We start from the raw sequence: 16,168 nt of genomic DNA on the forward strand, positions 1-16,168 counted from the left end.
CTTTTCAACCGTTTCAAATTCATCTTCATGTATAATGTTTTGTGGGACTATCTGTCCACTTGTCTATCAGCACATGGTCGATTTGATTGGTTGTGGTTCCATCTGGTCAAATCCATGTCATTTTGTGTATGTCTTTATGTGGGAAGCATGTGGAACTTATAACCATGTTTTTACTGGTGGCAAAATTTATCAAAATCTCCCCATTCTCGCTTTTTTCATGGTGCAGTGGGTGTTTTCCTGTTGTGCCGTGCATGGAACTGCGGTTCCTTGCCTATTTTAGCATTCATATCACCTATTATAATCTTGATGTCATTTTTGGGCGCATTGTCATATACTATCTCCAGCTGTTGGTAGAAGCTTTCCCTTGTGTTTTTCTTGTTTCTCTGTTGAGCAGTAAATGGTTATCATTGTTAGGTTGAAGAAGCGGGTGCAAATTCTTAACTTGCATATCCTTTCACTGACTGCCTGAAAGTCTATAATTTTTGACTTAAAATCATTATCTACCACAAATGCAACTCCACATTTCCTTGTTCCTTTCTACTATATAGAATTGTGTGCGTTTTAGTGTCCCTGACACCTTTCCCAGCCACCTTGTCTCTTGAAGAGCAGTAATCATAAGCTTTTATCTTTTTGAGCTTGAGTCATTTCCGAAAGTTCTGTCCTGTATTTTAAGGCAAATGTTCAGGTTTCATAAAAGTGTGTTTTTTTCCGGGAGTAGGCTGTCAGGCCACTGCCCAGCTGCCTCCTTTACCCGGTCTTAGGACTGGCATAAATATAAATATTAGGGAACTAGCGTTAATAACAACCATGACATCACAGAAGAACTAAAAACTAGAATCGGAAAGGCTCGAGCTGCTTTTGTTAATATGAAGGACATTCTGGGAAGTCATGACATTAACTTAAACCTGAAAATGAGATTGGTTAGATTGTAACGGGTAGCTCTTTGAAGCGACAGACTCAGTAAAACACAGGTTGAAATAAAAATAAATTTATTAGTTTCAACGTATAAACAAAATAAGGAAATAAAAATAAAAAGTACTCTAGGTCCCCATCTGGATCCCGCAAGAGTGGATTCCCCGGCGGACGGACGCCTGTAAAAGAAAAACTATTATTACTAACAAAAATAATGGAATACGCGAATTCAATCGCACGCAGACTTGTGCTCGCTTCCACTTCAATCCAGCGGAAGCGCCAAACGCACTCGCAAAATTCGGTTGTGCAGATCCACGCTATACGGTAACGTTCAATGCACGATACCCACGGATCCTGCTTGATTGAGGACAGAGTATAATCGTAGTACGGAAGTCTCTCTGTCCGGATCGGCTCGCAGATTCAATACACCAGCGAGCCAGGGAGCCTAGAACCCTAGCCACAATACTAATCTAATTCCGCAAGTCGCTCGCCTTAAATAGCCGCTCCAGATCCCACCTCGTCGTGTCGTCGTGGAAATGGGTGCGCGATTATCGACACTCCCACGGTTCGAACTGTTGAACTTCCAGCGCATCGTTACAAGATGCTACATCTTTTCGATACTGATGTACGGAGTAGAGACTTGGACTTTAAACAAGAGCAATACCGATAAACTAGAGGCCTTCGAAATGTGGATATACAGAAGAATTTTGAAAATACCTTGGACAGACAAAATAACAAATAGTGTAGTTCTTCGAAGAATTAACAAAGAACGGGAGCTGTTGATCACTATCAAGAGAAGAAAGTTGGAATATCTTGGTCATGTGATGAGAGAGAAAAAGTACCGATTGCTCCAGTTAATTATCCAAGGAACGATTCAGGGCCAACGAAGCGTGGGGAGACGACGTATATCTTAGCTGCGCACTTTAAGAGACTGGTTCCAGTGCACATCTAACCAATTATTTGGAGCAACAGCTTCAAAGATACGAATAGCAATGATGATTGCCAAACTTCGTAGCGGAGAGGACACTTGAAGAAGAAGGACTGGCAGTGGTGACTCCTGAGCTACTTGATCCACCCATTTGTCACCACAGGCGGAGTTTTATATGCTTTACACCCAACCTAAAACAGATATCGCCTGGACTATTATGCTCAAATTGGTATATAGTTAAAATATACAGTGTAACTTTATAAGTATTCCTGTTGTATGTATTTAATAACAGCCTTAGGTATAATTAATATCAATATTTGCTACTTAGCAAGATTAATGGAAGCATAATAGTTTGTCTTCAAGATGATATCTAGTTACAGACTTCTAAAGTTTCCAGTACACATAAAGTGCCATCAAAACAGCACATAGGTATGAGTACGGAGAGAATTTTCTTTAAACATGATATACATCTACTTAAAACTGTAACAACTTATAACAAATATAATGTTAACTTTAAAGCATAGTAATCGAGGTTTCAGTGTTTAGAGTTTAAAGTTTATTTATTTATCTACTTAACAAATACAAATATTATTTGTAGCAAGTCAAAAAAAAAAATACATAATATATAAAAAGGGAACATAAAACGTAACTTAAATATATTGTAGTATTTTTATTATTCTAATTTATTGTCTTTATTTATTATAAAATGTGCTACATTTATAACACTTACAAGTTTATTAAAGTCTTTATTACAATATGCACTAATTGAAGGGGTGAGTAGATGAAGGGAGTAAGTGACATTTTTTAAGAAAATGAGTTATCCGCATGGATGAAGGTGGTAAGTGCTAAATTAAATTTTCCGCTTATCCCCAGCCTTCTATGATTTAAAATAACTGAGATAGTCAGCGTATGAAGGAGGTAATTGACCATACTACTTTAAATATCTAGTGAATGAAGGAGGTAAGTAACAAGATAAAGTACTTACTTCCTTCATCCATACCACAAAGAATAAAAAGTTTTGAACTACAAGTAAATTTCATATGATGAGATCGTTGCTCTTCCTGAAAATGGAAATGAAGAGGCTCTTAATTTGCCTACTAAAACTAAGAAAAAAATATTTCCACTAAAAGTAAAAGTAACTAGAAAAAGACAGAAAAAGATTAAATAATGGAAAGCACGAAAACGTGCCAAGTGCAGAGAAAGTGGTCTGGCTTACATTTCTAAAATAGGCCAAGTAAAACCCGCTAAAACCGTTAACTCTTGGATTTTATGCAATGAAAATTGCCGCTACAAGTGTTCTCAGTCAATAACTGTAGAAGAAAGGGAATCAATATTTTCTTCCTACTACAAACTAGATGTAAATCCAAAAAACTGCCTTCTTTTTAAGAGCATTAAAAAAGGGAACCAATGAGAAAGAAAACTGGAGCATTAAAGCATAAAACTGTCACCTACCAATACAATGTAACTTGTAGTGGCCGGCAAACTACCGTATGCAAACGGGCTTTCATTTCCTTGTTTGCAATTAGCTTGAAAAAGGTTGACCTAATCCAAACTTCAATAAAATCAGGGAAAAATGCTCCTGAACCGGACAGAAGGAAAAAACACGCAGTCAGACCTAACAAGACCCCTGCTGAAGTTGCTGCTTACGTCATTGAGCATATTTCCAGTTTCCCAGCAGAAGAGTCGCACTACTCCAGGCATTGTAATATTCACAAAAAATATCTTTCACCGCAACTTTCGATCCCTAGAATGCATAAACTTTACCTAGACAAATGCCGAACTGACGGAAGAAATGAAAAATTTCAAATAAAAGAGGCTACATACCGATTCATTTTTAATAATGAATTTAATCTGTCTTTTGGTTATCCCAAAAGCGATACATGTAGCACATGCGATTCTGGCAAAAGTAATGAAGAGCACGCTGAAAATTACAAATCAGCGTTTGAATCTCAAAAAGCAGATAGAGAATTTGCTAGCAAATCAGAGAACACTGTGTATGTAACATTGGATCTAAAGAAAACTATGTCCCTACCTAGGCTTAGTACCTCGAAAGCCTTTTATCTTAGAAAAATGTGGTTTTACAACTTAGAAATCTACATAATAACCAAAAATGTAGAAAAAACCGTTTTCTGCACATGGACGGAAAATCAAGCTTCCAGAAGTAGCTCGGAAATTTTTAGTTGTTTTCTACAAACAATCGAAGTGGATCCAGCCTTCAAAGGAAAAGATCATCTAGTTTTGTGGACGGACTCGTGTGCCGGGCAAAATAAAAAATTTTTGATGGTATATTTGTTCCAGTATCTTGTGGGCAAAGGCATCTTTAAAACGATTGAGCACAACTTTCCAGAGGTAGGACACTCGTACTTAGACTCGGATAGAGCATTTGGACGTATTGAAAAACGACTAAAGAAACATCAAAACATTTACATCCCTGATGAATATCGTGATGTGATTGTTTCTTCAACCAAGAAAAATATGGTGATAGACATGCAACATCACTTTAGAGACACGGAAAATATTATGAAAACCATGAAACTAATGAATAGAAAAAAAGATCTTCTTAATGAAAAGGTTAATTTCAAAACTGGAATCAAGTGGATTCGCCTAGATATCTTTGGATCATACCTTTTCAAGAAGTCTTACGATTACTACACACCTTTTAAAATGGTATATATCCTCAAGCAGAAAAATTTCCCATCCCTTCTACCTGAAGAATTTAACATTCTAAGACATATCCAAAATACTGGATCCTTAAGCAAAGAAAAGGTAGACAATCTAAAAGAACAGCTTTGCTTCATTCCAGAAAGGGATAAGTGGTATTATGAAGCCATCATAGAGCAACAAAAATTTTAAGAAGGTGGTACAATATCCTTAGACTGATTCAAAAGCTGCTTAGAAATTCAGTGTTTGTCAGTCTTTTGTAAAACCAAAAATATAAGTGTTTACTTGACATCCATGTTATTTTTTTTCTGATTATAGCTCTTATTCAAAAGAAAATGCAAATATTTATCCTAGATAAAGGAGGTAAGTCCACATACCCCCTTTTATAATATAATAAGTTTTTAAAAATCGGGGGGATTTTTGTTTTTACAAAAAAATTTATACATATCCTAGCTGTGAGAATAAAAAAAATCGGTTTAAAAAATCGATTAATAAAAAAGTTCCAGCAATTAAACTTTGGAGTTAAATTTCTCAAAAACTTACTTTTGTTACTTACTTCCTTCATCCACCCACCCCTTCAATTTATTTCACAATATTTAATTATATTTATTTCCGGCTTACAATTTAAACTCGATATTCAAAACTAGAACTAGAACTAACTGTTTTCAACAAAATTCCCTCTTTTAATATAAAATACCTTTAATCGAGAATTCCTTCGAATTCGGACGGCGACCCACATCGGAAAGGATGGAAGGCAGACAGGTTTTTGAACTGAGTGGCGAAATTACTAGAATAGAATAGAATTAGAAATAATATGTTTACAGTTTTATAAGTCATAATATTTATCGTAACAATATCACAAACAAGAACACATTAAACAGAAAAATATTTATGGCAAAGTTACTGAAAGTGTTTTCGTACTGAAAGAATAGACACTTCCAGCTATCCAATGCTTCGTTTCCCACTCTTCCCCTCTAGGACACCTTCTGCGCGCACAGTCTCGTTATTTAAAAGCCAGACCTCGTATCGTCGGTATCAAGATACTGCTGATTATATCCGTCGACAAGGAGAAGGCCGGAAACAAATGCTTGAGAAATCGACATTTGAGAGGTGCTAAACTCAAAAAAGAGCTAAGAGAGGTCCGAGGTGTGGTTACCAGCGTTTGAACAGTCAGAAGGAGACTAAAGGCAGCCAACCTGACACCAAAAAGGGCAGCTATGCGTCCCAACCTATCTGCAGCCTAGAAGAAAAGGCGATTAGAATTTGCTCGAGAACATCTGGATTGGAACGACTATCAATGGAGTCAGGTATTATTCTCCGATGGAAATAGGATCTGCCTACATAGCAATGACAAGAGTTGTCGAGTCTATGAAAGGCCAGAGAGCGATCATCGGTTTTTACTTTCCTTGCCCACCTACATATTATTTAGTTCTGTTAGTGCTTTGACTATCGAACAAAATACCAAAATATTCAAGTTCATACAGCAAGGAACTAGCTACAGGTTCATTTTAAAACAATTGGGTATTAGCAAATCTACCATTACGGATATTGAAAAGAACAAAGACAAGATCAAAAAGTTCGTCAGCGAAACAGAAAGAGGTCCAGAGAAGAGGAAAACCATCTAATCTCCCGAATATCTGAAGGTAGAAAGCGCGTTGTTTATGTAGTTCCTACAACAGCGGAGTAAGCATGTTCCGGTAAGTGGTGAAATGTTGTGTGAAAAAGCCCGTCATTTCCATCGTGAATCCACCAAATTACCAAGCTTTTAGTGCATCTAAGGGTTGGTTGGACAACTTCAAACGACGTCATGGAGTTAGACATCTCAAATACTTGTGAGAAACTTTCGAGTAATACTAACGGCATGGAACCCTTCCGAACTAAATTTGAAGAACTTGTATTTAAAACCAATTTGACACCTGAGCAAATTTACAATGCAGATGAAAGTGGGTTATTTTGGCACATTTTATCAGACTGTACATTGGTGTCATCTCAAGAAAAGAACGCTCCTGGTCGAAAAATTATAAAAGAAATAATCACCTTTATGCCTTGTGTAAATGCTTCAGGGACTCACAAACTTCGTTTGCTCGTTGTGGGGACGGCTAACAAGCCTCGTGCATTCAAATCTGTTGATCTTCCCATGGTATCGAGGGCAAAAAATTGCTTAGACGACAAGATATTTGTTTTTAGATTAGTTCAAAACTGAATTCGTCACTGATGTTCCTCATCCTCTCGCACGTTTAAACCTACCTAAGGAGCCAGTACTGCTGCTGGACAACTGCCCTGGTCATCCGTCCACTGATGACTTTGTAGTGAAGATGGTAAAATTTTTGTCATCTTCTTACCACCCAACATGACAGCAATGATTCAACCAATGGACCAGAATGTTATCCAGAATACAAAACTGCGCTATCGAAAAGCTTTACTCTCCAACATTCTTGCTGATGAGCAAAGTAGAACGTATCTGGTAGCAGCTTTGAAGAAAATTAATCTCAAGGACGTCTAGGAGCCATTCAAAATGAAAAAACGGAAGAGGAGGATGTTGATGATGAACCACTTGCTTTAAAGACTTCTGCTGCTGAAGCTGTTAAAGCCCTGAACACGGCCATCAGTTGGGCAGAAGACAACCTCAACAGCAGCGAGGAGATCATGATGCTGAGGCGTATTAGAGACGGAGCGTTTGATCAGCACGTTGAGACTGGCGTCCAGAAAAAGATTACAGATTTTTTTACTGCTCACATTAAAATTTATATAGATAATATGTATTTATTAAATATATTGTATATATATTTATAAAATTTAATATTTTATTAATATACATAAAGCATTTTGAGTCATTTTTATTGGGCTTTTGCAGTCTTTCTTCTTCCAATAAAACGTCATAGGTAATCCGAACGATGCGATCATCCGAACAACCCGTTTCCTTGATTCCGTTCGGATTAACGCGATCGTACTGTTACTTTTGTACTTTCAAATGAGGTACTTTTAATGATAAATATAATTCAAACTTACAAAGATCATAATTTATTAATGGTTTTATATATTTGGTTCATTTTAAATTATTAAGTGTGGCGTCATTTCATTGTTAACAGTTTTTCATTATCTCACAATTTTCTTTACTCACTCCTTCTTTGTCAGGATTTAATCCAGTCAGTTGATTAACACTGATTTAATTTTCAGATCTTGCTGGCCGGCCAAAATGTCAACGACAACGAATTTCACACAGTGAGATTATCCAGAAGGGGATCTAATTTAAAGCTGCAACTCGATGGCCAATCTCCTATAAGAGGTAAGATAATAACGAACTTTACAGCTTGTGTTGTAAAACGTCATCAGCGTAGAGAAGATTATTCGGTAGTAGGTAAGGCGAAGTTGGTTATAAACATGTAAAATGTATGGGTTTAATATGTACATACATACTGTGTTCTAGACAAACAGAGATTGATCCGTAAATCTGCATATACACGATTTTTGACTCCAACTAAGAGTTATAAATCAGACGAAAGCGACGAACATTTTAAGTCTCCTTCAATTTACGTGTATGCAGTGGTATTTTAGTATATAAAGTTTATAGTTAATATAAATAATTCTTACGTGAATTAAAATATAAAGTACTAAAAAAATTCAAAGGGTCAGAACAGGATATTTGATAATATACACTGGAGTTTAATGAAGATGCTTAAACATGTAGAATTTTACTAAACAGAATAAATGTTGCAACGATATGAACTGTGGTGTCCCCGCATCAGACAATTTGGCCTTTTTTAATTTAAAATTGAAATTGACAAAAGGCCAAATTGTCTCAATAAAAGAAATGACGGCATACGGTTACCTTCGACATAGAGTCTTCTCATAAATAAAGTATCGCCCGCTCCACCCGCCAATCAAAATCCTACTATCAGAACTGTTCGCGCCAACCACCGCGCCAATGCCCGCGTTAATCCCCACGCTAACCCCCACGCTAACCTTTACCAAAACCACGTCACTATAGACGGTATAAATGAACCGTTGTCTGTTACCAGTTCATACAAAAAAGAAGAAGATTTATTCACCATTGATAGATGATAGAGAAAAAATGTAACAGATATATGGAAATATAAATTAAAATGTGATATTTTACAAGTTTCATATATAAATTATAAAGAAATAATAAAATTATAAATTTTGCTTAGATTTTGAAATTCTGATCTTTTGGTTAAATTATTATCACTTTTGCTAATACAAACCATTTTTAAAAAAGTCCTTTTGAATTTATTACTTTCACTACATAAAATTTGTTATCAGAATCCATAGTATGGTCTTTATCGATTACATGCTCTGCCAACGCACAAGATGGTTTTTTAATTCTGCAATCACTTTTGTGAGAAATAATGCGATTTGAAAGATTTCTTCCGGTCTCACCAACATACTCAGCTTCACACAGAGTACAACTAATGCTGTATACTACATTTGTTTTTTCAAATTTGTCTATAGGATATTTAGTTTTGGAATATAAAGATGAAATAGTTTTGATGTTCTTTGTTGCTATTTTTATATTGTCAATAACCTTTAGTGTTTGCATTAATTTAGGTGTTAATGATGGTATAAAAGGTAGTGAATGATAATAGATGTTCTGATTGTTAGATACGTTTTGAGATTTAGCAAAAAATGGTGTTAAGTTATTTATATTAACAATATTAGAAAAAAAACATCCTATGTAGCATATCTGGAGGATAAGAGTTTTCAATTAAAATATTTTTAACAATTGAAGATTTTCAACAATCATAATCAACAATTTACAGTGGAGGAAGAGGTAGATAATTCTCTACCATTCCTTGACATGAGAATTGTAAGAAATACAGACAATATGTTGAAAACCAGATGGTTCAGAAAACCCATATGTAGTAACAGATTTATAAGCTATTACTCTCATCATCCAAATAAGATGAAAATGAACCTTATAACAGGATCAAAGGAACGCGTTTTAAAGCTTTCTCATCCAGATTATCTACAAAAACCATGCTTGTTCATAGTAATTGACTGTATAAAAGGCATGTTCAAGTCTTGGACTAATTTTTTGAAGCATATGTACCAATTAAAGTACCTACAAGGCCAATCATATGTCTTTATGTAGATAGTTCTACACTAAGGTTAGTTCAACATCGTTCGAGTTTCTTTGGTAGTTATTACAGCCATGAAATTACCAATAAATACAAGAAAAAAAGGATGAAGAACCATCAACAAGAGAACAACATTACCACACAAGAATTAAAAGTTTTGTATGAGCCCCTATTCTCAATCTCTCATGTGAAATACAATGACCTACAGTCTTTAACTAAATTTCTTATCAATACTGAAGCTAAGACCTTCTACAGTAACTTGATGTGGGATGGACGTGAGAGCAATGATCAGCATGAAGACGTATACTTGGACTTCATGAACAAAAATGATGAGTAAAGGTAAATATTTTTCTGCACTACAACTTATATTATGGACTCTTATCTGATTTATTAGTACCAGATCAGATTATCAACATTAGTAGATACACTAAAACTCATACTACATCTGGGTTTTGTTCCAGAATACTGCTCAAACAACCAGAGTGCTGGTGGAGGCCAAGAAAAAATTTAAATCGAGCATCCATTTTTAATATTACCAACACATATAGTTTTTTTAGGTTTTATATCACATATAACATGATGTAAAATTAAAATTAAGTTTTTAGAACAGAAATTAAACCTTATTTTTAAAGGATTAGCTTTGTTTTTCGTCTCCTGAAAAATTTTGCTTCTTCTATAAATTAAACAGTTTCCCTTCAGACAAACCCTTCTATAAATTAAACAGTTTTTTGCCCAAAGAGTACTCACAAATACGCACACTTTTATAATCCCTACTTTTATAAAGGCTTTCTATATTTGTGGTAAAAACTATAACAAACTTCTTCTTCTTCTTCAAGTGCCTTGTCCGTTCCGAACGTTGGCAATCAACATGGCTATTCTGACTTTGTTTGCGGCAGATCTGAATAGTTCAGCAGATGACAATCCGAACCATTGCCGCAAGTTTTGGAGCCACGAGTGTCTTCTCCTCCCTGGACCCCTTCTGCTGTCTATTTTCCCTTGGACGATCAGTTGTAGTACTCTATATTTATTGTGTCTCATAACGTGACCCAAGTATTCCAACTTTCTTTTCTTTATACTTATTCCTACCTCTCTCTCTTTACCTATCCGGCGTAGTACCTCTTCGTTGGTCACGTGCTCAGTCCAGGATATACGTAATATACGTCGGTAAGCCCACATTTCGAAGGCCTCTACTTTTTTCATCAATGTTGCGGTCATTGTCCACGCCTCCATTCCATATAACAAAACCGGGAATACATAACATTTCAGAAGTCGAATTTTGAGAGGTAGGGTGAGGCTTTTAGAGGTGAAAATTTGCTTCATGCTAGTGAACGATGCTCTTGCCTTTTCTACCCTTATACGTATTTCCTTCGCTTGATCCCAATTTGAGTTAACTGTTGTTCCCAAGTAGATGTACGAATCCACGTGTTCAATTCTTTCATCGTCTAATATCAGTTGCTGTGGTGGTTGTTGGGTTTTGCTTACTAACATCCATTTGGTTTTTGTGATATTTAGTCTGAGTCCGTATTGTGCACTTGTTTTTTGTATCTTACTCATTAGGCAACTCAGTTCCTCCATGCTACTTGCTAGAATCACAGTGTCATCAGCATACCTTATGTTATTAATTATTTGTCTGTTTATCTTTATGCCTTCTGTGCTTTCCTCCAGCGCTGTCTTAAATACTTCTTCTGAGTATATATTAAAGAGAATAGGAGACAAGATACAGCCCTGTCGTACCCCTTTCTTGATCTCAATTTTATTGGTAGATGTAGATCCTACTTTCACTTTAGCTGTTTGGCCCCAATAGAGACTCGCTATTGTTCGAATGTCTCTGTAGTCGACTCCGATCTTATGGAGAATTTCAATTATCTTTTCGTGCTTTACGATATCGAATGCTTTTGCGTAGTCTATAAAGCATATGTACACGTCTTTGTTCATATCTCTGCAGCGCTGGATAAGTACCTGTAGACTAAAGAGTGCTTCTCTTGTCCCAAGAGAATTCCGAAACCCAAACTGCGAATCTCCAATGTTATCCTCGCAGTTTTTGCTTATTCTGTTGTAAATAACCTTGGTGTATGCCTTCGAAATGTGGTAACTTAGACTTATCATCCGATGTTGATCACAAGACTTTGCTTTTGGTTTTTTCGGTATGGCAACAAAAGTTGACTCTAGCCAGTCTTCAGAAAACTCCCCGCTGTTATAAATATTGTTAAAGAGTCTGACGAGTGAGTCTAGAAATTGACTGTTTGTTTCGCACAGCATTTTCAATACTTCCCCGTATACGTTATCGTTGCCTGGTCTTTTGTTATTTTTAAGACCCTTTATAGCATTCTCCACTTCTGATTTTAGAATAGAAGGGCCAGTATCATCATTGCTCAGTGTATACCCACTAGGACGGTCATCATTAAACAGTTGTTCCACATAAGTTTCCCAGATTCTAACTATTTTGTCGGGGTCTAGTTGTAGATTTCCATTATCATCGCATAGCCCTTTCGATAAAATATTGTAGCTTTTCTTTGTTGTAAGTTCCTTTATCTTCTTATGCATATTGTGATAGTCGTATACCTTTTCGCACTGTTCGATTTCTTCGCATCTCTCCGAGAACCATTTCTCTTTAGATTTTCTTATCTTAGCTCTAATTCGTCTATGGGTTTCGCCGTATTTGGCAGTATCTTTAGTTTTATATATCCGTCTCTCTTCCATCATGTCAAGGATTTCTGCATCCATAACAAACTTATAGAATTAAAAACTATCATTGAAAGATGTATTATTAACACTGTTGTTCCGATTTAATATAATTTTTCGACCATTTTTATATATTTTAAGTCCTGATGAACTGGTCTAATAGATCCAAATTTTCCTTTGTACGCTAAACCCATTTGCTAGCGACTTTCTCCGTATGGGGGCTTTTGTCACACTTCTATAATTGCCTACCTATTACGAGCTATTTTTGACACCTCCCGTACGATACGACAAAAAGGGGGGAAATAATGAATTTCATGCCAATAAAGGTTGGGAAATCGCTCGCAAAAACCATCCATGAGATGAGAACGGTATTTTCTCTGTCCTTTATATTCACTTCTTTTGGAGGGCGGATATTCACTCGAATGGGGAGGTAAGTGGGGCAATAATCCGACCGAGGTATAGAGTATTTTTGTCAGCTGTGAAAAATTATATTTCCTGTTTTGGTGATTTTGGTGGATGTGAGTGCTATCATAAGGTATAAAAGCATTGCTATAATTAAATCAGCACTGGATATGGAAGTCGACAGAGCTTAGGCTGAATAATTTGACTTTTATCAGAAAAAATTAGAGTGAATAGTCACCAGTCCATATATTTTAAATAATTAGTAATATTAAATAAGAAAAATAAAAATGGCCAATGTAATTTAAATAATACTCAGAGTGATTATGGTTTAATTATTCGCTATGTGTAAGTTCCGAAAAGCGACATCTAGTGACATAAATCAGCGATGGTGTTAGCACTATTAATATTTTAGTCTTATACCTATTAGCTGCAAATAAAGTGAGTTAAACTTATTTATTTAATACAATAATTATTGTAATATATATCAATAATTAACTTTTTGAAAAATTTTGAATTGATTTTTAACCCAGATATTACTACCGTCCTTTTAAAAGGCAGTATAAATTATGCGTAATTTAGGTTAGTACAGCTACCAACTGATAGATGGCTCTAGATGGAGTGTTTTCAAGAGCCAGCATTCGACAAGTTTGAACGATTTTAGTGCGCGCACATGCTGTAATTGTGAGGTTATCTGTGTAAATTGCCAGGTTTTGGACTACAAAATGGATGCTTATAATTGGAGGTAAGTCTAGAATTAAAAAACTGTTATTTCACGGCATTGGCATGTGGATTATTGTATAATAGGAACTTATGTACGTATATTCTTGGCTCGAATAGTTGCCACGTTGTTTCAAAGGCTCGCCGCTTGGGATTTCATTTTATTCTTTTAAAAGGACGGTAGTAATTAGTACTACCAACGTGCGTATTGTTTCAGGAGGCCTCTCAAATTGCATGAGCTATTAGAAGAGCTTGATTCTGATGAAATCCCAGTCCCTCCAGATGGTTTGATCATATTTCCCCCAGAAAATGCCAATGATGATGTCACCGATTGCGACTCCGGCGATGAAGAACTAACTACAATAAATAATTTACCGGGTAGTCAGTTGAGAAACGATGTGGGACTTGTTTTTGACAACGCGACTGAATTACCAGAAGATTCTGTGAATTTCAGCCTACCAGAAGAAGATTCGGATGATGACAATATACCATTGGCTTTGTTTCTTTCCAAGGAAAAGCTGCCCTATCAATTAGAGAAGAGAATATCTGCACACTGGATTCAAGGAGACTTGTATCAACACTCTGATTGTACTTACTGGAAAACTCAATTTGGACCGAAAATGACTCAGTCGCCGATGGAAATTTTCAATTTGTTTTTGATGATGAAGTCATCAATTTGGTTACCGAATATACTAACATCTACGCAGGACAAAGAAATCTTTTGAACGACATTACTCAAAATGAGATTCGATGTTTTATAGGCGTTCTTGTATTGAGTGGTTATGTGGTTGTGCCGAAAAGGTACATGTACTGGGAAAATCGTGACGATTCGCACAACGCAATGGTGGTAGCTGCTATATCTAGGGATAGATTTTCCCACATAATGAAAGTTTTGCATGTTTGCAATAACTTGTCATTAGATAAATTTGATAGATTTGCCAAGATGCGACCCCTGTTCGACGTAATAAACAAAAAATTTATACAATTTTCCCCTTTAGAACAACATCACAGCATAGATGAGGCAATGGTTCCGTATTTTGGTCGCCATCCCACAAAACAATTCATCAGGGGAAAACCAATCCGTTGGAGGTACAAAATGTGGGTAGGAGCCCTTCGTCTAGGATACATAGTTTGGTTTTCTCCTTAACAAGGTAATTCCACTACAATACCTGAACAATATAAAGTCCTTGGATTGGGTGCATCAGTAGTTCTATCCTATGTAGACAGATTGAATGAAGTATGGCCTCAAAGGCGATTCCATCTTATTTTTGATAATTATTTTACTTCTATTCATTTACTGCATGAGCCAAAACAAAGAGGCATATTTGGTACAGGCACTGTAAGGGAAAATCGCACCATGAAATGCCCTTTACCCTGTTCATCTATTATGAAAAAAACTGAACATGGTAAATACGAGTATCGTCTTGATAAAAATACAGGAATAGTGGTTTGCCGCTGGCATGATAATAATATCGTTTCTATTGCTTCCAATTTTGTACCAGTAATGCCTTGCTTCTCTGTAAAGAGATTTTCACAAGCAGAGAAAAAACATATTCAAGTTCCTCAACCAAATATTGTTAGAATATACAATAACTTCATGGGTGCCGTTGATCGCAGTGACCAGAACATCAGTTTATATCGAGTGTCCATAAGAGGAAAGAAATGGTATTTTCCCCTTTTTGCTCATTGCGTTGATATGGCTATTTAAAATGCGTGGCAGATTCACAAAACTCAAGACGGTAAACTGGATCAACTAAAGCGGAATTCGAATTCGGTAGCCAATTCAAGATATGACGTTAACCACTTGGTTCTTTATCAAGAAAAGCAATCGCGATGTGGATATTGTCACAAAAAAGTCCAGTTTTTGTGTGAAAAGTGCAAAATACCTTTACATCCAAAATTTAGTTTTAAATCCTTTCATTCTTTGTAAATTGATACTAATAAAATATATATGATATCTGGTACCGTATATTACTACCGTCCTTTTAAAAGAACATGTCAAAACTTGACAGGTATCGTCATAAAAAAATATATGATTGTGTTTTTTGGTTCCATATGCTATAATTTCCATGAAAATTCGAAACTAATTCAAAATGTTAACAATAAAAGTTTCAGTAGTATCTGGGTTAATCAATACTCAATGTTTACTTCTACTAAAAAAAATTGAATATAGACTCGAAATTTAAATAAAACTAAAAATATCTCTGAAAATAATGAGTTTTGGTATGGACAATGCTGTATAAAAATGAAAGAGTATCGTAAATACAATAGTTCTAAAAAAATAAAATACAGGGTGATCCATTTAAAAAAATTGAGAAAATCGTAATTTCGTTTTGTAATTAAACTTAATTTAAAAACTACAAAATATTGTTTACCTTATTATATAAAATAAATAATTGTTTATGCATTACTTCTTTATATACATGGTGTTAATTTCATAGGGATTTCGACATAAAAATTGTCATAACTTGTTAAATGATACAGCTTTTAAGCATCGTAGTGTGTGTGGCAGCATTTACGTTTCCCAGTGAATTATTACAAATTACAGTTGGTTATTGTTTAAGTTTAACCATCATTTTTATATCAGCTTAAACAGAAGAATTTTCTATTGCCAGTGGTGTTTTTATTTCGTCATAAAGAGCATCAGAGACCCCGTATTTTGGATTATCTACAGATTGCAAGGTCAGTCTTTTTATTTTGTTTATATCTATTTACGGCGATTCACTCCCACTGCTGCTCTGCTGCTCCCACCATGTCGACCTGCGCTAAC

General features: G+C 35.6%; 1 protein-coding gene across 1 annotated transcript in view; it reads left to right on the forward strand.

The window, feature by feature from the left end:
* The window catches only part of LOC140449240 (neurexin 1-like), a 412,155-nt gene that overhangs the window by 319,490 nt on the left and 76,497 nt on the right, over positions 1-16,168 (forward strand). Inside the window, exon 12 of the mRNA XM_072542432.1 lies at positions 7,679-7,787. Coding sequence (XP_072398533.1) covers positions 7,679-7,787 — 109 coding nt within the window. The remainder of the gene's footprint in view (positions 1-7,678; positions 7,788-16,168) is intronic.

The sequence above is a fragment of the Diabrotica undecimpunctata genome, chromosome 8 (genome assembly GCF_040954645.1).
Source record: "Diabrotica undecimpunctata isolate CICGRU chromosome 8, icDiaUnde3, whole genome shotgun sequence".
Taxonomy (NCBI): domain Eukaryota; kingdom Metazoa; phylum Arthropoda; class Insecta; order Coleoptera; family Chrysomelidae; genus Diabrotica; species Diabrotica undecimpunctata.